Here is a 25,255-nt window from a genome sequence, read left to right as displayed (position 1 = left end):
ATGAATGGTTTGTTGTGCGTACGTAAGGGCGACCAGGTCGTATTGCGACGGACCGGCGCCGGGATGTTTGGGAAATAGTGTCACTGCGTTTAGAAAATCTTAAGTGGCTGAAAGAATGCGAGGAAGAGTATCCGGAACTGTGCGACTGGACCGTGAGAAAAGCGTGTACGTGACTGCGTGAATTTTGACTATGGGCGAAAGATACGAGTAAGAAGGGTGCAAGGGTGAGAGCGAATGGGGGTGTGTGTTAAAAGCGAGTGGGAATGCGTGCGCGAGAGACATTTTGTGCGTGATCGTAGAGAGGAACATATTGTGGAGCGTGACCTGAGTTGAGTTATAATATAATAAAGCGAGTTATAATATAATAAAGTATTTGTTATTATTATCTAGTGAGTCTAATTGTTTTCTTTTTTATTCTTCACCACGGCAACACGTGGGATTTAATCAAAAATAACTCCTACAGTACCTGATTGCTTAACGCCAAAGCGCGGCTTAACCTATTAGGGGAAATTCACCGTGACGCTTCCTGTGAAGCATGGATAAAAAGACAGTCATCAGGAATAGACAGGCAGTCAGAATTAACAGTTAACACTAGAACTACCAAATGGGTCAAATTGACCCATTCCTAAATGCTCCTTCCTCAATTATTAAAAAGATAACAGATACTTCTTTGCAAAATTATTAAGGAAATCAATGTAGTAATACATGAATTGAATCATAATTATCGATTATTATTATATTATATCAATATAATATTATGTTAATATTATTATTATTATAGGAATCATAATTCCTATAGACAAATTTGAAAATGTCAATTTGACTGCTCGGTAGTTCTAGTGTTAACACGTTCAGTGCCATGTGTACCACATATGGTACACGTTAATTTTTGTAACAAAATATTTTTAAGGGACACATGACTAAGAATAGCTGTATACGTTACAAAGCACCGAGAACATCAAGAAACGATATCAAAGTATATAAAATTAAAGAAACCCTTGATATAACTTAAAATTTTATTTAAAAAATCAATACAGTTTATAAGCAAAATATGACCGAAATTTCCGTGGCACGGAACGTATTAATAGTGAAAAGTTAACACGTTGACTACCACGAGAGTACCGAACGTTTTGTGTAACAATGCATATTCTTCCATAACAAAGGCAAATAGTATTAGAAATAATTATTAATGACTTAGTATCACAGTACACGTGTCACACTATCTAGCTGTTTGTGTTACTAAGTATTTTTATTCGACATCAGTCTTCTTATTGTGATCGTATTTAAGCAATTTTGAAGGCCACCGGTGACCACCGTGGCAGTCAACGTGTTAAGTAAAGACTCACTTACACTTGCGAGAGCTAATTTGTACACGCATCCTCGCCTATTCACCAAAGAATAATGGTGTCCAGATTGTTCTATCTCATTCCCGATGAGCCGGTTAATTTATGCGGTGTCGCACGGCTTGAATTCGATTCGAGGAGTCGCGAATCGATCGCCCGTTCGGCCGGCGATAAATCAGCGGTCGCCGCGAGTCTATAGACGCGATGACAGGCGGAATACGAATGAAAACTCTTTCAACGGGTACAGGAAATCGGCGGGTTTCCCAAGCCGGACTAACAAGTGCGCGTCTTCTGTCTCATTCCGGTGTAATAACTTCGCAAACCAATTAAAACTTTCGCCCGGACCTTCCAGTTAAACTAACTTTCCGCCGGCAACGATCGGATGAAATGAATGTTCCTTAGCCTCGCCGAGGTTCCTTTCTGCCGCGCGACCGATTAATGTCAGTTTCTGTGTCTGACGTTGACCGATTGATTCCGCGGAACTCCATCGCGGCCGCGTACGCGCGGCTAATGCGTGAACTTTCGGCGATAGTATCGGGAACGAGTGTCGGAATGAATCGGGGACGAGGTAATCGTCATTCGGGCTACCGTGCTCGGCGAACTTCGCCTCATTCGGGCTCCATCGAACTGACCACACGCTATCGGCCGTAAGTGTTCGGACACTTGTTGAAATCTCCAGATTTTTATCGCCGTTGCGCTCCGAACGTAACCGTAATGTGGTATTAACCTTTTGCAGACGAATGTCGGCGTTCCGGCGAGATGAAATTTTCATATTCCGAAGACTAAGTCGCGAAAGAATGATTTAATTACTCGAATAGCAGATTAGCACGTTGTTTACTTCTGTTCTATCAATTATGTAATTGATATATAATTTAGCTCCACCTGTTGAAGGTACATTTCAAAGAATCTTCGTCCGCAAAGGGTTAATGGAATTTAAATATATTTTATTTAAAAGAAATATAGGAATACATGATTGAATAAAATACAAATAGAAACGATATAGCTCGCAGTGTACAGGTATTTTCTCTTCTCAGGTCAACGCAACTCTCTCCAAAATCTCTCGCCATCCGCGCTTAAAAATCATTCTCTCCCCCACAAGCATTCTTCTTACTCACACTTCCAACAAATTCTCAAACATACCCTACTCTCACCACCACACCATCATCCTTGCTTACGCATTCTTCGGGAAAACTCACCAACCCTTGGGCCTGGTCTCCATGAGTCCCTTTCTCTTTTATAACCCTCAGAGCACTCGCTGTCTCACTGTCTTAAAACTACGATACCACAGTAATAAACGTGAAATTGCTCTTAGCGTTTGGAAAGCGGAGAATAGTTTATAATGGACAAACGAAGTGTGATATGTTATCCTAAATTACTACGGAACTCTTAGAGTCAGTGTTGACTGCCACTGTTACCGATGATCGCAGCTTCTGAATTACTTGAGAACAATTATCGTAAGATAATTAGCGCTGAATGAGAATGTTTAATAAGAGAATAATCTATAATGGAGAAACGAAGTGTGTTATGTTATTCTGAATTACTAGGGAACTCTTAGAATCAGTGTTCGAATATTTAATACGTTGACTGCCACGGTCACCGATGATCGGAACTTCCTAATTACTTGAGAACAATTATCGTAAGATAATTGTCATCAAGTGAGAATGTTTAATAACGTGAATAACTGGATCGTGGTGTATGCTAATAATTGTGTACCAAATAATTGATGATTGTTCCTTTTATTTTCGTTACGAAAGAATAAGTGACACGTAAAACTTTGGAGTTTTTCGTGGCAGTCAACGTGTTATACGCTATAGACAATAATTTATACAGTATACGACCGATCTTTGAACTCGTTTGACAGTTTACAAAGAGTTTATTAGCCCTTTGCACTCGGGAGGGAATCACCACTTGGTTTGATACGGTAAAATTATAAAGTTTTATATTTAATATTGAACTTTGTATAATGCAATATTTCATGAAATATTAAATGGTAAAATACTTTTATCCCTTAGTTTATCGATTAAATTAGTTACACTAGTCACAACAAACACAACTGGAGCAAGAAATAAACTTTAAAATCCCAAATATAAAACCCGCTTTATCAACACTTTGATTACCCCATTGTCGCAAACGACGGCTTCATTTACGTACTGTACTAATCCATTCATTCGTTTATTCTCCAATAATACATCGAACAAAACTGACGTAACAGTCTAGATAACATGTAGCTTAATTTTATGTACGATTCTTCATGACCCGAACAAGCGGAACCAAACAATTAAAAGAAAAATCTACGTTTCCGGGCACGATTTCAATAGTGCGCGGCAATGGGTTAAATCATCAACAGTCGAAACCTTCCTGCCGCAAGTCCCAAGCAAAATAACAACCCCATTCATCGGCGAGCAAAACCACTCCATTCTCCCGCAAGCGCTATCTCCGTCCGAGTCGCACTCCCGAAAATCCCACTGAAAACTACAGAATCGGAAGGCAGAAAGTTAAACCGTCTGTTTAGTAACTGTCCCTCGTCACGCTTAACTAGCGAGCAATCAGACCCTTCGATCGCCCGTTGGAACCCGGCAGGGAGCCGAAACGCCGGAGATCAAGGCGAGCGGGCCACGAGGGCAACGAGAGGAAAGCGTTCCCTGAAAATCTCATTTGGCCGGCGCGGCCCGCGAATATTAAGTGAGAGCGGCCGCGAGGCCGCGCGGGCGCGCGGGGAGCCAGAAGGGCTTTAAACGCTGCACCACCTGCCGTAACAACGAGCAAATATTTGTGTCTCGTGACTGAGCCGTGTTTAACGTAGCGTGACCGCGCGTACACGCGGCCCCGAGGCCAGTGCATTACTTAGAATTCCCTATCTCTTCCGTCGTCCGATTCGCGGGATAAAGCCGGTCTTCCGGCGACGTTTCCGTCTCCCTTTCCCCGCTCCGTTGAACACACACGTCCACCGAGTCCTCCGACGGACGTATCCTCCTACGTGGGAGTACGCCCGGAGCCCACGGGACACGTCGAGCTTTCGGCCCGATTATCGGGGCATCTCTACACGCGAGCATTTCGGATGACCGATCGACCACCCTCGCCCCCGGCCCCTCGCGGAAACGTTCGCCCGCCTTTGTCCCCGGATTAAACGGCATTAACTCTCTTCCCGTTCCCCGTTCCGTACACCCCCTCTGCCCTGCACGACGATATGTACACGCCCGTACGCCAGCTAAACGCTCTTGTCTGACGAGAGATCCGGAATTGCTGCGATTAAGGCTCCGCGTGCCTCCCCCGCATTGCGAACCACGCCGCGCACCCTGATTTCCTCCATCTTTTAGAGCCTGACCCTTCAAGCTTGCAGGGTTTTCGGGTTCTTCGGATTTCAGCCGGTTGGAGAGGGTTGTTTGGTACCTTGGCTTGTGGATTTGGTAATTACGCTTTAGTGGGCTTATGGTGGAACGAAGGGAATGGTTTTATTGAGATGACAGTTAGTAGGAAGAAGTAATGTTTAATCCCTTGCACTCGGAAGTTTTTCACTAGAAATATTCAACAGTTTCCAATGAGTTAGAGGTGACATACTTTAAGATGAATTGAATGAGGGAAGGTACATAAGTTAAGCAAAGTTATTATTTCAATATTTCAAATATTCGTGGATTGTAAGAAGGTTAATATTATATGTAAAACTTTATTATTTTGGTATAACAAATTGTATGGTGACTGAGAGTCACCTCTCGAGTGCAAAGGGTTAATTTGTGCAATCGAAGTTGTGATTAGGAATTCACTGCTTCGATCGAAGTCGATGTGGAAGAATTAGCTGATGTATTTAGTGGTAGAGTGTGTTTTGCTCTTCATTAATTTACTAGAGAATACTCACTGCATTTAACTTTTGACCCTTGAGGCTTCAAGGGTTTTCGGGTTCTTGGGATTTCAGCCGGTTGGAGAGCGTTGTTTGGTACCTTGGCTTGTGGATTTGGTAATTATTCTTGATACAAGCAGCGTTGTTAGTGATTCGTTGGAAGATTTTAGTGGATTCATGGTGAACTGAAGATTTTACAATTGATAGTAAGAACTAATGTTCAATTTGTAAAACCAAACGTTGTACGTGTATTTTATTCGGAGTTTGCGATAAGAGGTTCACTACTTTCGTCGATGATGAAGCATTGGCTGACGTATTCTAGTGAGTAGGTTTCGCGCTTCATTAATTTAGAGACCGCTTGAAGAACTTAAATCTTAGCGACAAACGCAGCGAGCACGAACTTACTTTAACCTACAAATAACGGCGACTCAGATTGCCGGAATACGTAGGAACGCGTGCACTTAAGTAATCAAGGAAACGTGTCAACGCAGCGTTACCGTGGCTGCGTGAGCGAGGTATTTCATTCCCGGCAGAATGGCGAATTAAACTGTGAAACTTGTGTTATTGTCCGCCACGCGAGTCACGGAGGCACGGATAAAGTGTACGGCGAGGTAAAGTTTCGTTCAGCTCGTAAAAACACGCGTTGCCATTCGAGCGAAACGCGAGACTGTATCTTCGTGGCTGTCTGCCGGGCCGAGACGGCGCGATGAACTCTGGGAACGACGGATGCACGAGCGCCGACTATCACGGCAATAATACATTTTGATACACCGAGCCGGGATCGTCTGCGCTCGTTCTTATTGCAGTCGCAAAAACCCGGCCGCGATAATGCTATCTCGCAGGTGATATCGACGAAGTCACGACGTTAGGCTGTGTTCACAGCTGCGATGCTTGATAAGAACGCCGATGAGAACAGCACAGTTGACAGAAACCACAGATTCGACTATTCGCATAACGAAGGTTACCAATGTGTTGCTAAGTAGTTGATGATACACGAAATGATTTTCATTTCAGAAATCGACATTTTGTGCCAGTTAATTTGGTTTCTTTATTTATATGACGTTGGAATCGAGACGAAAAATATCCATTGAAAATATAAAATATAACCACCATATGTTAGGCCTATACAAAATGATTTCGTTTTCGAAAATTAACGTTTTGTGGAAATCTATTTAGTTTCTCTATTTATATAACGTTGGAATCAAAACGAAAAATATCCATTGTTGAAAAAACTTTTTTGACTCCGAAAATCAACAATTTGTGGAAATCAATTAAGTTTCTCTATTTACACAACATTGGAATTGAAACGCAATATTGTAGTATGAAATTATTCTGGTACGAAATCAATAGATATCAATATCTAAATAGAAACATATTCAATGCTTTTAATAATTCCATTACAACAAATATACTTTGTAACATTGAAGTTAAATATGGAATATACAATTCCGACGCTCATATAACAGTTAATTACTCAACCTCATTCGCCCTGAAGTAAACGATTATTTTTATCATGCGATACTGTAAATAGAAACTGCAAAGTACAAATTATATAAAAATATATCAATGTACTTCAAAGTCATGTACAGTGCCTGTAGTTAATTATTAAACTGAACCCACCGCATGAACAATCGAAACCACGCGATCGTCGTAGTCCCGTTACAAAGAAAGCTATCTTCAATAGCTTTTATCGACGCTGCGATCAACGTTCTTTCCACTAACGTCGAAGCTGCAATGTAAACACAGCCTTAGTCATTACAGGTGTGCCGCGATCGTCGGTTTCACGATTCTTATCCGCGGGTCGCACACGTGAACCGAAAACGGGGAGCACGAGGGGAGAAAAAGGAAAGTTTATTTCCGACAGCTGTCACGCGACGCGTTACCCGTCTATTTGTTTGGCCGACTAATTTTTTACGACATCGGCACGTGAACCGGCGCGCTCGTGACGCTATCACACGACGATCAGCTCGGAATTATTTATTAAGACGAACGCGTGCTGCGGCGTTCCTCGATGCAGCTTGCTCCTTCGCTCGGAACAGTAATGTTAGTAATTATTCTGTTTCAAGTGTGCTAGGATAATTATAGTCCTCCGACAATATGTTATTTTATACTGATTACTCTATACTGTTTGCTTTACGCTCGTTTCGATGCGATTAATTCGTGAGTCTGATCACACGTCATCTCATTCCACTTGTTCGGATATATACGGAGTTACTTTATTTTCCACTTATCAACGTGTGCCTAATGGGTTTATAAATTATAGTAATCTGGACATTGTAGGGAGGTGTTACATTAATTTATGTATCGCTACGTAGTGCGAATTTGCGAGCCTCGGAGTTACAGTAACTTCGAAATTAGAGATTTCATGAAGTTCTGCTTTATTTATCTCTGCGGAATGTGAATTTACGGTTCCTAAAATTACAGTGATCAGTTTGTGTCCTTGTCTGACTGGAAGCCGACATGATCTACTTAAAATTGGAGATTTTATGAAGTTCTGCTCTATTTATCTCTGCGAAATGTGAATTTACGGTTCCAAAAATTACAGTGATCGGTTTGTGTTCTTGTCTGACTGGAAGCTGACATGATCTACTTAAAATTGGAGATTTTATGAAGTTCTGCTTCATTTATTTCTGTGGCATGTGAATTTACCGTTCCCAAAATTACAGTATTCACTTTGTGTCCTTGTCTGACTGGAGACTGATATGAACTACTTAAGCGATGATTGACGATGTTATTCTGATTTCTTTGTTGCTGCGCTATCTGGCTGAAACGATCGCAGAATCGTGGCTCAAATGTTCGTGCCTGCGCATGAATTGTTTCGTTCTACTTTGCCCGACTATACCCGGACTCATTCTACTTTCTTCGCCATTATCTTATCATCAGTCAGCGATCTAAAAGTGTCTACGGAACGTACCTGTCCGACCGCGGATTCTTGCCTCTTGTCAAACGAACAGCAAACCTGTTCCACCCGTTTCCGCAAGATTTCAATTAATATTCGGTTTACCTTGGCAGAAATCGGCACGGAACCCTCGTTATCCGACTGTCTGACTAAAAACGTTCTAATATCACTTACTCCGTATCACTCGACTTCAAAGCTTCACGCGTTCACGAGAAACTGAGGAATCTAATAGAATACACACAATGGAAAGAATATATGAACCACTCAAAATGTAATGCTTCTTACGATATCCCTAGAAAAATAGATTTTTTAATCATTCCATTTGTTCGAATGACATTTAACTCTTTTACCTAGTGAAACACGAAAAATGTTATATTCTAACTTATCCATGATTTTTCAGTTTTCTTCTTAGAGAGAAATTTCGGTGCGTGGACAGCAGTTTCTCCAACTTCGATTACTAAAAAATTTGTCACTATAAATAATAAAAGCGTTTATTTATCAAGAAATGTTCCTCCGGCCTTACAAAGTTTGGTTAGGTCTATAATATATATATAATTACTATAAATAATACTACACTGGAGCCTACAAAGTGCAAAGGGTTACAAAAATTCACATAAACTCATCAGTAGACAGTATATCTGTACGATTTCGAATTTCAAAAATATTATTAGAAAAATAGAACTACTATGGAAAATGATTGTTAACATTAGAACCACCGAGTACTTAAACTGACTCCTCAATATCCATATTTCCCTTGGTTTCAGAAAATATCTTTGTCTCATCGGACAATGTTCAAACATTTTTAGTAAAACACTTCCGATTGCAAAGTATTAAAAGATAGGCAGACACGAAAAATCATTTTTTCAGGGACACATAGTAACATAAAGGTTGGAAACCTCTTTGCACGATCTCCTCTCTTCAAAGACAAACTCCCGAATACCTTCGTCAACAGACGGGGCTATCTTCTTGCCGAACTATTTCGGATTGTTCAGAGTTTAATACACGAAAATACTGAGAAACAGCATTATGTATCCGGCCGGTGCACGCTGTAAGCGCACGAACATCCGCAGCCCGGCTATTACCGCGAATTTTAATTAAAGTTTAAATTGAAAGCCATTTATTCGCGGGCCCCGCCAGTCTTAAATCATGGGGCACATTCTCATGAGCATATGCATGAGGAGTTCCGCCGTGTCAATACGCGGCGCCGCCGTCGCTGGCTGCCTTCAGCTGTCTGTGAGCGTATCCCGCCTACTTCCGGTCGGTCTGTTTGCATTATTTAGCCAGTCCCCTTCCCCGCTTCGAGTTCTGCTACCGATGTTTTCGACGCGCTCGCGCCACGCCAAAGCTGATTAATGCGGCATTAAACTTGGATACAATGGACCCGGCGTTAATTACCGACGGCGCGCGTATATTACACGCGAGATATGGGTGTAACGGAGCGCTCGGTCTGACGTTCAAGGGCCGCGCGCGCGTGGCAGTCTTGAACTGCTGTCGCAGGGCTGAGTCACTTGTGCCGGAACGTCTCACGGAGTAGTTCACGGTGGCTTTAATTCTTAATTGCCAGATCCGGGTTATTATTCGAAGCTTAAGGACACGGACAACGTGTTGCGGCTGGAATTCTAGCCGAGTTTCGCTGGGAAAGAGAATAAATCTGGTATTCTCTTATTCCTGTTATGAGAAGGTCGATGTGGTCTTTGGAAATGAATTTTTCGTTTGTATTGCGTTAACGTGGTTAGGAATTAACTTTATTTGGAATTTTGAGATGATCAGGAACAAATTTTCAAAGAACTGATTAAACTTGTTGTCACTGGAACAGGAGAATACCAGATTTATGCCTGTTAACGGGTTTAGGAATGAACTTTATTTTCAATTGAGCATTGAGATATTCAGGAATGAATTTTATTTGGAATTTTGAGATGTTCAGGAATGAATTTTTAATTTAAATTAACTACTGATCCTTTGCAGAAATTTCTCATTGGAAACATTCGACGTTTTTCAGTGGTGCCAACAATGTTCTTTCAAACTGACTTGAAAAACTCCACAAAAATCGAGGCACGAAACTATTTTCTTCCAATATTTCGAACATTAATGTATTGTACGAACTGTGATATCAAATATCAAATATAAAATATGTCAAAGCGTTAATACATTTAAGAACGAATTTCTTTTCAGCGATAGAGATCATTTCAGATTACTTTTAACGTCCGGTTAGGTAAGGTTGGGTCTAATAGCATTCCAAGAATCTGGGCCCCGTTAAATTTTATGAAATCTCGTTTACTCGTTCCAGCTGCATATAGAATTCCCCTGCATGAAATTTAAACGTTTTCATGTAACTTTCTCGCTGAGCAACAGTTGTTCGTTTGTACAATAACAGGTATTTTTTGAACGGTAATTCTAACCGTGTAACCCGATTCCACTCCGAAATACTCGGAGGCTTGCAGATGCTGGTTTCAAGTAAATTATGCAAGTTTCTAAAATGCAATTCCGTTCTGAGTGCATTCAATTTTCAAATGGCCTCGTTTAACGGGCAGCCTGGCGAACGTCGAATACAATTGGGGGAAACGATATTCCCGGGGCAGCGTACGGGGTTTTTACGTTTCGGAAAGTCACGAGATCGGCGCCGTTCCGCATAAATTCGTCGATGGGAAGGTATCGCGGTCGCGTGTCACGGGGCCGTTTTTCCAGTTTCGATTGGTATCCCCGCGGAGGAGGTGTTTGATTAAATGCTTCCCACCACGCGACGGTCGGACCGTTCGGGGATACGCTGATCACTGGGGGAACCCGAAAATTACTCGTCTCGAGGCCCTAGTGATTTTCGTTATCAGCTATCGGTTACCTCGCCGAGTAGTTCCTCTCAAATCCTATGCATTTCGTGTATACACGACCATTCTGCAACAAAACTCTGTCCCTTTCTCATTTTACGAAACCTCCCTGCTCAGGGGCTGCTATTTTTCAACCCCTTTCAGAATATTCTGATTGTCGGATCGGTTGTAGATTTTTATAAGAATTTCGAGTTCTTGGGAAGATTGATTTGAACTTTGGAAGAATGTTATGGTCACTTTGGATAGTATTTTATAACGCAATAAATGTAATATAATAATGCAATACAATACAAGCTCCCTGCTCAAGGGTTGCTATTTTTTCATCCCCGTTTAGAATATTCTGATTATCGGATCGGTTATAGACTTTTATACGAAATTCGAGTTTTTGGGAATGTTAATTAGAACTTTGGAGCATATTATGGTTACTTTGGAAAATGTTTTATAATCATTGAAATTTTTGAGTATATAATTAGAATATCAGGATTATGTTTGAATTACGTTAGGTCTTGGTTAAGAAGCATATTATGATTAGGAAAATGTTTTATAATTATTAAACTTATTGAGTATATAATTAGAATATCAGGATTACGTTGTAATTACGTTAAGTCTTGAGTAGAAACCATATTTCTGAAGCACATTAAGATTACGTCGCAAAATATTTTATAATCTTTCGAATTTTTAAATATATAATTAAAATATCAAGATTACGTTGTAATTACGTCAGAAAATGGTTTCTCGTATCAGATCGGATAAGAAACATTGTAATCTGAATATTTCGCGTATTTCTTCGTGTCGTCTGCGTTCCATAGAATTTTCTACATTGAAATTTTCAAGATTATTATTGCAACGTACAAGGCGACATGTGAGGCGAAAATTCTTATACGAGACTTCTCAACGTTGTTCCCCAGATTTCAATCAAGATGGCCAACCAGACAACATAAGCTTCATGATAAAAAGGGTGAAAGTGCACGGCGAGGAAGCTTTGAACGACTCCACGTACAGGTTCACTGGATCGTACGGTGTAGAGGAATTCCTCGAACTCTTTTCCGGTAAGTAAACTCTTTCATTTAGTTTTATCGTAACCCATTATCAAGTCACCGTTGCGTGTGTATACCGATCAACGGCTACCTATCTCGGCATTAACACCGTCAAATAGCTATTCCAATGAGGCTTTCACCGCTCGATCAATAAAAACGTCTATATTCTTCGCTGTCTGACCAGTCGCGTACTCGTTCCCCTTGCTCAATCAGATACGACATCAGTCTAATTACATAGAATTAAGCCGGTTTCTCTCGTGACAAGGACACCTACCGATAACAATTTCAACAGGGCTCTTGTCGGAATAAATATACAGTTTTACCACTCGCATACGATTCAATTAACGCGAACAATTCACCATCGAATTTTCATTTTTATAACAATCTCTGGTGCATATTTTCTGTAACAATTGACCCTTTGAACTCTGTAGGCTCCAATATTGCACCAGTTATAATATTAAATATTTTAATGAATCTTAAAGAAACTACCTTAAAATTATTAGATTTTCCACACTTTCAAATTTTGTACCGAGAAGGAAAATAAAAGATCGAAGAAATGTTATGGCGTTTCTCATTTTCGCTAGGAGCACTATAAAAATTAGTTGCAGTTGCTGATAGATTACAAAACAACCTGCTAAGGGTTAATATCGCTTTAATATCATAGAATCCCCACGTTAATTTCTTTCTGTTTTAAACGTAGATTTTATAAATTAAACAGTATATATCACACTTCCATTTTAAACATTCAAATAATCTTTCTATGATCTAAACGTTCAAGTAATAATGTAATTATGTTACCACCTTCGAACATAAAACTTAATTCTACGATTGTTATTGTAGTTTCCAATTGTCTTGTGAATAAAAATTCATATAAATTTCGTGCAACAAACATAATTTACTCTGATATAACTTTCTTCCTGGAATCAGAATCCTTAACCAGTTAAATGCGTGTAACGAGTATACACATCACCTTACAGCTTGAAATCATACTAACTCTTTCAACAATAAATTCCCTAGTTTCTCTCACAAACATATAATTCTTCTTCGTTTTGCTTTAGTTTTCCATCAAAATAAAACCTAGCTGCATTCATCCTGCGTTTGACGAGTACACACTTCACTCATTCATATTATTGCGCGCAAAACGAGAGATTTTTCAAAGTAAATTGCACAGTTAACAGGTTAATAGAAATTTCTTTTGGTCGTATCCACCGTCAGTGAAAACGTAGTGTCATCGAATAAAAGAGATTAACGAAAAACAGCTAGAAATCGATTGTTCTTCTTCGGTAGGATGTTGCTTTCGTTCTAGTCGGGTCATCGGCGGACTCATTGATTAATCCTAGTACGTTATACGGCGTCCGATCAGTGACAGGCTGTTCCACTTACCGTGACGTTTATGTCGTTCCCGTTACACAGAGCCGAACAATGGCCACGCTCTACCCAGACCGGAAACCAGTCAGGAATCGTTCGAAGTGTTTCGGTAACGCTCCCTGAGGGCCACGGAGTACCTGCCACGGTGCACAGTGCGGCCGCCTGTGGACAAAACCTCTAAATTCGACTATTCGTATAACGAACATTGAAGATTAATGTTGCTAAGTAGTCCCTGCTGTACAAAATGATTTTCATTCGAAAATCAACATTTTGTGGAGATCAATTCGGTTTCTTTATTTATGTAACGTTGCAATCGAAACCAGAAATACTCATTGTCGTTGAGAAAACTTCACAATATCTCCATAATATAACAAAAATATAACCACCATATGTTCAGATTTATATAAAATGATTTTCATTCGAAAATCAAAATTCTGTGCAAATCAATTCGGTTTCTCTATTTACCTAACATTGGAACCGAAACGAAAAATATCCATCGTCAGAAGAACTTCACAACAACCGCATAACGTAACAAAAATATAACTACCGTATATTCACCTCCATACCTCACAATTTCCGTCTAAAACATTTCTTTGTATCACTCATACTTTTCAAGTCGTCGAGTTTTGTCAGAAAAACGGTCGTTGGGCCGCACTCCGCGGCGTTTACGTTACCTAATGCCACAGTTAAGCCTTTATAGGTTGGTGGCACATATAGATGCCACTTTTATTACGGATCAAATTACAGGGACTCTGTTCACCATTTTGATCCTTATGCTGTTGTAGGAGCGGTTGGTGGCACAAATAGACGCCACCATAAAGCAAGGAATCTAGGAAAATTTCGAAAAAATGTTTCTAAAAATTTATTCTCAATAATGTGGGTAATAAAGAATGTGCGTGTATGCAATAGAAGATTGACGACCGTATGCATGTGTGTGAATGTTCATGGCCTTTGGAATATTCCAGAATATATTGGTTTTTGCTAATATTGATTTTTCTACGTTCAACCTAACGAAACTGGAATATTCCAAATGTATATGAGGTCAGTGCACGGTGACGAAAGAATGTGGAAGGTGTGCGAGTGAGAAAGATGCGAGTATAAATGGAGAGCGTGATTGAATTTGTCACCACTCAGTCACCACTCGATTTGACACAGTACAACAGTAAAATCTGATCTGTAATATTTAACTTTGTATAATGACCCGATACATGAAATATTGGAACAAAATAGCTTTGTTCCTCAATGTACTTGTGATTTCCCATTGAATTAGTCTCAAAGAATATCGTCTTCGCCTCGTCAAACAATGTTAAATATTTCTAGCGGGAAACTCCCGAGTGCAAAGGGATAATTTTTAAAAGTATTCTTAATATGTATACGGTAGGGAATACGAATAATCATCAACAAAATAGTTTGCCCTATAAAGGGTTAATAAGCGGCCAAGGAAGCGAGACTACAGGGATGAAAGCGGCGGACACGCGATTCCTCGCGAAAGCAGGAGGTTTCCTTCTTCGCTCTGTATTCGGGTTTAATCGTCTTTGGCTTCCTTTTCTTCGATTCCTCTCCGGGTTCCGGCCAGACCGCTTCCAGAAACGCCAGAACGGAACCGAGGGCTCTTCCGGCCCTTTGATTTATAGGCAGGATTTATGTTCTTTGCCCGATGCCGAGGCTCGTTTCTGGCGCGCCTTTGAAGGATCTACTAGAGATACGTTATTTCTGGATCAGGGCCGACCTTTTTTCCTGCGATTCTTTCTGCCCAGACAAGCGAAATTCGCGTCGCCCTTAAACCCCGGTAATGGAGGTCCCGTCGCTTTATCCTCCTCTTCTCTGACAAATTTGTTTTGTGCTCGGATATTCTGATATCAACTGAAAACCAAGTAGTTCAGACGATTCCTACAGATCAGTGAATATAGGGAACCTCAAAAGATATGAGGAAAATTAATATATCTCGGCGGAGTCTGGTTTCTTTCAATCCTTGCAAATTTCTTCTCTCCTTACAGATGTTATTATCTATTGATAATACAGACGCTTCAATACTTTTCAATCTAAAATTCAATGGTATAGAAACATAATAAATAAATAAAACTAATTTAAAATGCATCGTCGTCAGTTTTAGAGGGAAAACCATGGAAACATCTTTAACACGGTGGTCACCGATGACCGGAGCTTCCAAATTACTGAAGAACAATTACAATAAAAAGCTTGATTATAAATAAAAATAATCAGTAACATAAGTAGGTAGATCATAGTGCAATATGACCACTGTAATACAAAACCACTAATAATTATTTTCAGTATCATTTGCCTTTGTTATTAACCCTTTGAATTCTGTAGGCTCCAATACTGCACCAGTTATAATATTAAATATTTTAATGAATCTTAAAGAAACTACCCTAAAATTAATAGATTTCCCACACATCCAAATTTTGTACTAAGAAGGAAAATAAAAGATCGAAGAAATGTTATAGCATTTCTCATTTTCGCTAGGAATACTATAAAAATTAGTTGCAATTGCTGATAGATTACAAAACAATCTGGAGTGCTAAGGGTTAATTTTATTTGGTAAATGTTTGTGTCGATTTGGATTGATTCAATTACCTTATGGTTCCTAATGATACATTTTTAAACATTTCATTTCCTACATCTAAACGAACACCAATCTTCCTGAGAACAATAGAATAAACTATACAATAAATCTCCGTAAATCTATTGTTACAGAATAAGTATTACTATTGAAAACGCTAGAAATTCTCGCGGCAGTCAACGTGTTAAAGGATAAAAACTATCAAGCCTAAGAATGCAACTATAGTGTTACTATAGTATAAATAATGAAAGAGTGGATCTTGAGTAATCGAGAACTAGGAATAAATACATGTATTTAACAAAATAAAGCTAAAACTATGGTCAAAATATAAAATATGGAAACAACATGGACAACACGTAAAAAGTACAACTCAATGCCACGGAGGCCAACACACGACTCTCCTCCCGCAACTCTCTTACTGGCATTCTCTCCCAAAAATCATTCTCTCGCCCACAAGCATTCTTCTCATTCGCACTCATCACAAACACTCGGATGGACCTGGAAAACTGGCCCTGCAATCTTGGGTCTGCGACGTTATGCAGGCCACTTTCCCTCGACCGTTGTACCACCTGTCTTTCACTCACACTCATTCTTACATTCACTCTTCTTAAAAATACGCTAAGAATTCTAGATACTACACTTTTATTGAGAGTAACATCGTGGTACGATTCGTTATAAAAACACGTGGTACGATCAGGATTAACCCTTTCGCGACGGCGCACCTGTACTATTCTTCGCTACTTTTCGCGACAGTGCGACTGACCATAATTTGCCACTTTTCGCGACGGCACGACTGACCATACTTTGCCGTCATTCGCGAAAGCGCAAGTGGACCATACTTCGCCACCAGTGTATTTATAGCTTTATTTTGAGTTCGCTATTGAAATAAAATAATAATATAAAAAAACCAATAAGTGACTGCCGTATATACACGGCACCCGTCGCGAAAGGGTTATATTGAATATTTTATATAACAAACGAGTAGATTGGTAAGTTGATGACTTCCAAGTGAGAGGGGGAGCGGTACTTGCGAGGAACAAGTAAAATGAAATTATTAGAACACCTTAACCCTTTGCTTTGATGAACGAACACCAATCTTCCTGAGAACAATAGAATAAACTATACAATAAATCTACATAAATCTATCGTTAAATAATAAGTATTACTATTGAAAACGCTAGAAATTCTCGTGGCAGTCAACGTGTTAAACGATAAAAACTATCAAGCCTAAGAATGAAACTTACAACTGAAACGAGAGACGAACGTTCCCAGATGAATTATCAGTGAAGTCGCGTTCCCGACGCTAATGAGTCGCGGATGAATGTAGCTCCAGTTTCCGTGAGGTTAAGGTTATACGGGCCGCGATGTATCCAGTCGTCTTCGACGTTCCTTAGAGGCTGATTTAAGCCGGCACTTTGTCTCCGTCCGTCAATACTGTGCGCGCTTGTTCCCAAGCCGCCCGGCTCCATGAATATTTCTCTGCCACTTTCAGCCTGCGTGCTCTCTGACGTGCACGCGCTAAGCTCTCCCCTATACCTCGCCGCCGCGCTCAATAGCCAATTAACCCGTTCTTGAATGCCGCGCGGGTTACACCGCTGACGGTCGCTCGCTGACTACCGCCACGAAATCTATAAATATCTCGGCACTGACGTTCACGATTTAATAAATGTAGGATGTCTCGGAATCGTAATAACTCGCGCGTTTAACGCTAGTGTAGAAATTTTGATGTCGTTAGCGAATAATTAACCCTCTATGACTCGAACATTTGTTCATGACTGTAACAAAATCTGTGTGTTACGAAATTAATAAATATCCACATATTCTTGACCGGCAATTTTACGCAGAAACTATCCCATGTCACCGGTTATTATTCCGTAATTAAATATGAAAATGAGATAATCTAAATAAACTTTAACACTAAAACTACCGAGCAGTTCAGTCGACTTTTTAAAATTCCGCTATAGAAACTCCAAGAGAGAAAACAATTTAATAATGAAGTCAAGATATTTTAAAAATAGAGTATATTGTTATGTCATTTTCAATGTTACTAGCAAAAAAAATCCTTTGCACTGCTCTCTACAAACTAATTTTTTCAAATGGCATTTTAAAAAAAATATTGTAATAACACAGAGTTATCGAAGAAAAATACAAAAGAAACTCGGGGTGCACTATTCAAAATTCACACATTCTATTTTCCTACTTCCAGGCAGGAAATGACAGAAACGAGAATAAATAATTAGAAGGAAAACGAATAAACAAAGTTGATACTACGAACCGATAGCTTAACACAGTCTCAACCATGAAGCATGAATGTAAATGAAAAATATACTCGAGGAAAATGTAAAACACTATACCAGCAGTGTTGTTTCCACATAGAACCAAATTAAATTCAATTTCAATGTCATCGTAGTTGTCCCCGCGTTTTTCGTCCTTTAAAATTGAGATAATTACTTTGAAAAAATATACGTTCCGGATGGAAAATGTAATGTCTGAGTTAACATTCATGTCGGTTTGATTAAAATTGCGATGATTACTATTGTGTTAAAATTAATTAATTTCGGTAAGTATCTAAATGCGTCTGCGCTTTGTTGATTGTTTCTACTTACTGAAATATGAAACGAGAGCCAGTTGCGAATATTCGCGCGCGTTTATGGAATTGTACACTAGTGTGAAGCAGCGGAATAATGGGAAATATAGGCGTTTATACAGGGTGTCCTGCGACTCATGGTCAATCAATTAGGAGGTCATTCTACATGCAAAAATGAGTCGGAAAAATATAATAAAATATTTTCCTAGGAGTCTTCGTTTTCGAGAAAATCGAGGTCGAATATTTACTCTTTACTTTAAAAAAGTAAAACATATTTAAATTCTATTAATACCACATTATTATATCTTTAAATACAAATAAGAATCGAAACAAGAGCATATAATGAGAAGCACAAAGTCAACATGTACCGAATACAAGAACCGAGTAAATTGTCGACCTCGATTTTCTCGAAAACCAAGACTCGCAGGAAAACATTTTATTCTATTTTTTCGACTGATTTTTACATGTAGAATGACCTAATTGATTGACCATGAGTCGCGGGACACCCTGTATATTAAACTTGTCGCCGTAGTTTCGGAAGCAAAATAGAATCTTTAAGGGTTAGTTCATCGCAACGAAACGGTTCCGTTTCGCCGACGTTCCCATAGAGGCGCGTTGCCTCGATCCAATCGGCGCTCAGCCATGTCAGACAGGTTTATGAATATTATAATTATGTTCCATTGATGCGGCGAGCTATCGATCGTCGACGGAACGTAACTATGATCATCTGCCCGCGATAATTACGGAATTTCGGCCGGAATGTTTTCAGGTGAGCGAAATAATTAATAAGCGTGATAACGCGGTCATGCTCGCGCCCTAATTACCCCCTCGAAACATATTTTTCTCGCGCCTGCCCGGCGCACATTATACTCGCAACAACATTGTCTCCTTGTCCCACGAACAAAAATATGAATCGGTGTCCCGTTTCAGCGCACAATCTGGCGGAACTCGGATTTCATATCCCTTAGCACTTTGCGATAGTGTTCTTGCGTTTCCACTTTGATACATACGTCAACAACGTGCAATTTAATTAGAGCTTGACATGGCAGTTTAATCATTCATTTCGGAATATTTGTGAACTACCATGTTGCACTTATGTGATATAATTATGATATGAAACATTCATTTTCGAAAGTGATTAATTTTACGGAATAGAAGCTAAAATAGTTGAATGGATTTAATTCGGTGGAGGGAAGTAATGAAGCAATTAATGTGTTTTTGAATGTAGTGCAGTGAATGTAGTATAGTGATATAGTACAATGAATGTAATGTTATAGTAAACATAGTTTCAAGTATGGTACCAAATTTGAAAATGAACCGATTAAGTGTTTCAATAAATATAAAGCAATGAATGTAGTATAATAAAATAATACAATCGATACAATGTAATACAATAAACGTAGTTTCAAGTATACTACAAAAATTTGAAAAAATTCAAAAGTTAATCACTGTAGCCAATGAACCATATCGCGAATAACTGTGAAAATTGGTAAAACAGGATTTAACTAAAAAATTGAATGTCCAGTTTGCCTCGGTATAGGCAAGCTGAGAATCTGAAGTTGAAACAGTTGAATGGATCCAATTAATAAACATAGTTTTAAGTATACTACCAAAATTTGAAAAAATTCAAAAATTAATTACTGTAGCCGATGAATCATATCGCGAATAACTGTGGAAATTGGTAAAACACGGTCCGACTGAAAAACTTAATGTCCAGTTTGCCCTGATATAAGATCCCGAAGGGTTAATCGCTCCATTAGATCGCGTCTGACAGCGAACGGATCTATTCAACTTATCAGATTCGCTTCTAATGTGTACCAGTTATCCGATCAATAACCGAGCCGTTCTACTTAATTGATCGGGAATCGAGCTGTGCACGTGCCAGCGGCCGCTGAAGTCTGTTCTACCGAAGTGGATTTGAACATGATTGCTCCACGCTCCTGATCACGGTCGGGGTTACCTATTTCTATCGGGCAAACCGCGGGAGATTCCGTTCTCATTGTCTGGCAGTGATTCCGACATTATTACATACACGGCGCAATGTTACACTTGTCTGACCGACGGTTATCCTATTCTACCTGTCCAACTGCCGACCGTTTTCGCTGTGTACCGCGATTACGAATGCCGTGCCGGAAGTTCGTTGCCGTTTATTCTATCGCGTTAACGTGCACGCGTGTTACGTTCCGGCCAACTGTTGTAGTAGTCTAATTGTCTGGCCGGTCGCTGACTATTTTCACTGTTTCCACGAGTTTCCACGAGGTTCCGAACAGCGCCGCAGTGGTTCGATATTGTTTAGTTAAATGCGTTAACTTCTATGGCCGGAGCATAACATTTTAATTGTCCGACCGCTCGCTGAACGTTTTCACTGTTTTCATGAGTCCCATAATCGCGAATAATACGCGGGAAAGTAATTGTTTGTTTTACGACGCCGATGTTTACACGCGTTCGTTCGTAATTTCCTGATCGTTTGTTTGTCTGACCAGTCGCTGATTATTTTCACTGTCGCCAGGGGCTTCGACGTTATGAATAGTGTTGTGGTAGTTCGATGTTGTTTATTTTAATGCGCTCGTGTTCGCGCGGAACGTAACGGTCGAATGTCCGAAGAATATACTGTTTTAACTGGCTGCCTAATCATTGAATGTCATTATTTTCAATGGTATGATAATTACAGATGCACGAGATTATTCGCTCATTATATGATACTGACGTTCAGACTTTCGGATTCGTGTTTCACAAACCATTGACCATTTTCACTGTTTTCACAATGTTTACGGTTGCAAACAATGCGTTCGATGTTTCATACTGTTTACCTGATTTTGTTAATATAGAATACTACTTGCACGACCAGCCATTTCCATCGATACCACGGTCGTTTTAATTGCGACTAACATGTTGGAAACTCGTAATCGTTTATTTTACAATACTAATATTTGCACGAACTCAATTACAATAGTCTGATCAACAATTCCAATGATTTACTCGCCTAACAAACCGTTGACTCCTTTCACTGTTTCCATTACTTAGGTGAATATTTAAAGCTTCCTTCACTCTCTTAATTTACATACAAATACCACTTACTCGTCTGATCAACAATTATCCTAGTCTGCTTGTTTGACAAATCGCTGACTATTTCTACTTTCATCACAAGTCCCCAATATATCAGAATTCTTCATTATTTGTTCCAGTCTATTAATTGATACCTTTCCATTCACTCGATTTGCCAACCATACTCTATTCGCCTGACAAACCATTGATATTTCTACTTGTTCCACCAGTTCTTAAATGATACGCCAGCATTCCTTAACATTTATTTCACTCTATCAATCTACACACACGTGTCGGTCACTTATTTCATCACCAATTACCATATCTCACACGTCTACCAAACCATTGATATTTCTACTTGTTCCACCAGTTCTTAAATGATACGTAGCATTTCTTAACCGTTCGAATACCAAGCAACGTGATTGTGCTTCTCCATTACACTGCCTAACTGCCGCTCTATTTATTCATACTATCAAATGAAGTTTATTTGTTTTCCTTCTAATTATTTATTTTTGTTATCACCTGCTTAGAAATGGAAAAAAAGAACGATCGCGTTATTTACAATTCCTTAACCCCTCGCCCTATGATTCTTTTCTGAATTCTGATCGATTTAATTACTTTGCTATTAATAATTAAAAATTAGAAGATAATCCTAGAAATATCTATATCCACGTTTGCTCTAAATTATAATCATCGATAACAGAGAAATGATACATAGTTCGGATTGAAATAAATTGAAAAATCTCTATGTTTATTAAATTCTATTCGAAATCTTCGCCACTAGTCTACAGGGATTATAGAGCAAGAGGTAAAAAGAGGAAAGTGTAATTCAGTTTCTGAACCGTAACGGAAGAACCGCGATCGCTTGACACTTTCCGACCGGTTTTTCCAAAGACCCGTGGCCCTCAAACGGTTAACATTAGTTTCCCTATCCATTTACACACTCGTCGTTCACTTATTTCCCCGTCAGTCAGCATATTCCATTCGCCGGTCGAATCGTTGACCATCTCTCCCTCGTTTCGCGGATTTCAGCGCGCCGAAAATTTCGTTGTTGCTCGATCAAACCCCGCCGGTCGCCGTGAATTCAAGCAAACAATTCCCGGCGGCCGTGAAACGCGCGCGAAGATATCACAGCGAATTTTTATCCGGCGCTCCCCTGCCGAAGCTTGTCTGATAATCTACTTTTCCACGGGCGGCTCTTCAACGGCCGGGAAACTGGATCCACGGAGATAAGTACAACAGCTCGTTACGAGAGATATCGAATATCGGAATACGAAGCTCGATAATTCCCCCGGCAAAGCCCCGGGGCCATTTCATTGGCACCGCTCTAGCAATATCATAGCCCGCCACGGAAATTTCTCGTTTCCCTTATACGTGGGGGCCGAAATTAAAAAAAAAAAAAAAGAACGAATACAAAGAGAAAAAGAGGGTCAGCCCTCTTTCCGGCGATGAAAAAGATAATAAAACTGCGGACGGGAAGGAGGGAATGTCTGGAGGTATCGATTGGAACCGCGATTCCGTGCCGAGGCTTCGATTATACCGCGGCTCGGCTATATTTTCCTAACCGATCTGTAATTGCCCATTCCCTTCGAATTCATAGATGACGGTGTGCGATAGACATATTTCCTAGATGATTGCAACCTGATAGAAATAGAGAAACCTATTTCCCGGTGACAATAAGGAAAACAGTATTACCAACTCATTTCAAAAAATTCTTCTAATGTCTCAAGATTCACCTAAGATATTCAGGAAACATCACAAATCATATTCAATACATACTAACCCTTTGGACTCGGAATGACTCTCAATCACCATTTGATTTGATGGTAATTTTGATTTTGTTGTAAAACTATAAAATCTGATACTGAATCGTTTGAGTCCCACGGATTTTCACAAAAGCTCGCTTGAAAAATACCAAGCGCAAACGCGCTTCTTTCGTTTCAATTCACAAATGAAATGACGCTTTTCTACTTTTACGAAAACAAATTTTAAATAGCACGGTCGTTACACTTCTCTAGTTCAAAGCGTGCATTAACCAAAATAAAAATGAATGAGGCGGTGTAATGGAGAAGCGCGTCGCTTGCTACTCAAACGGTTAATCTTGCACTTTGTATAATGCCTTGATACGTGAAATATTCGAAAAAAATAGCTTTCCTCAATGTACTTATAATTTCCCTTCAAGTTAGTTCCAAGGAATATCTTCGCCTCGTCAAAAAATATTAAACATTCCTGAGAAACTTCTGAGAGCAAAGGTTTAATACAATTACAAAACTGACACTGTTCCTACCGCGATTAGTCAAATGACTGTTTTTAAAATTTCGATAAGAATTTCCTATAGACAACGTAATTGAATCGCCTTTATACTTCACGACTTTTCCTAAAATATATGTATAAAATATTTTTCAATATTCACGCCTTTTTTTATTGTTTATTTTCTGAGAAAAATTTATAGTCTGTCTTACCTACCACGACCGGTCATTTGACCGGTAGAATGATTTATATCTTTTTGTAATTGTATTCTCTCAGAGACTCAATTCCGAAACTATAAAGTCGTTACAAACGAAAGGTAATGCAGTTGTGGCATGATTTTAGCCAAAAAGTGCCTTTCAGGGACTGCTTTACGGTACTTTCAAGTATTTACAGTTCTCGCTCGCCTATCGGCCTCGGTAAATTCGGTAAAATCTAAATGTCGGAGATGGCCTTTACAGGTATTTTTCAATATCCTAGATTTAGCCAGGATAAATGCATGGATTTTTTTAATTTTCGAGGCGGGAATTTTTATTTCAATTGGCAGAAGATCTTGCCATTGATTATCAATAAGAAGTAGAGTTAGGCAAAGAAAATCAAGCAACACCCGACACAAATACAAGTACAGGTTCACGCGAACGGAAACCATGCCAAATAAAGTATTGCACAAACAATAATACTAACAAAATCTGTCTGAAATGTAAAAAGTACGTGTATGGGAAATGTACAATCGACAAATCTATTTGTAAAAAATGCGGTGAAAACGAATAAAATGTAAATTATATACTTCTAAATCAAAGAAACTATATTTGTATACTGTCAAATTGGGTATTATCTTCATTCTATATTAAAAAATATAAGTTTTCTAAAGTCCAGTCATTTGACTGGTCGCGGTAGGAATAGTTATACGTGGAGTGTCGGTAGAAATAGCGCTAAAACATACTTTTCCATTCACAGCACAAAATTCACATCAGATCTTTCTCTCCAAACGAAATACCACAAAGAAACCGATAAATCATGTAACAACGAATTAATTGACATTACTCGGAAAAAGTTTGTTACTCGTTTAAGCTCGTTATCCCTATTTACCGTATACATTCTGCAGCAGACGCGCAACAGATCGATGAGAAATCGATGAAGATGATAATACGAGCGAGAAACAATCGAACAACGGCGCGGCTCGCATTTTCCGCGGGGTCGTTGTTCGCGTCCATAATGAATTGAAATCGACGCAGCTGTTCCCCGTCCATTGAGGAGCAAGGGAACACAGTCGCCGGTGTACCGGCTCGTTTCATATTCCGCGAGCCGTGGTACACGGACCGTGACGCGTATTTGCCGCGGGCGTCCAGTAACCAAATATGCCTCCTGAGACGCGCGCCAGGTAGCAAACACGCAGCCGGTTTTACCTCTTCCTCTCGCCGCGTTTCCGCTCTATTCTCCTTCGCGGCAAAAAGACCGGGCCGGTGTATCGGGACGGCAAAAACCGCGGTA

General features: G+C 39.6%; 1 protein-coding gene across 1 annotated transcript in view; it reads left to right on the top strand.

The window, feature by feature from the left end:
- LOC116429544 (disintegrin and metalloproteinase domain-containing protein 10) overlaps nucleotides 1–25,255 on the top strand; it is a 334,086-nt gene that overhangs the window by 259,416 nt on the left and 49,415 nt on the right. The window contains exon 8 of the mRNA XM_076365457.1: nucleotides 11,808–11,948. Coding sequence (XP_076221572.1) covers nucleotides 11,808–11,948 — 141 coding nt within the window. The remainder of the gene's footprint in view (nucleotides 1–11,807; nucleotides 11,949–25,255) is intronic.

The sequence above is a fragment of the Nomia melanderi genome, chromosome 1 (genome assembly GCF_051020985.1).
Source record: "Nomia melanderi isolate GNS246 chromosome 1, iyNomMela1, whole genome shotgun sequence".
Lineage (NCBI taxonomy): Eukaryota > Metazoa > Arthropoda > Insecta > Hymenoptera > Halictidae > Nomia > Nomia melanderi.
This window is presented reverse-complemented; position numbering and strand designations above follow the sequence as displayed.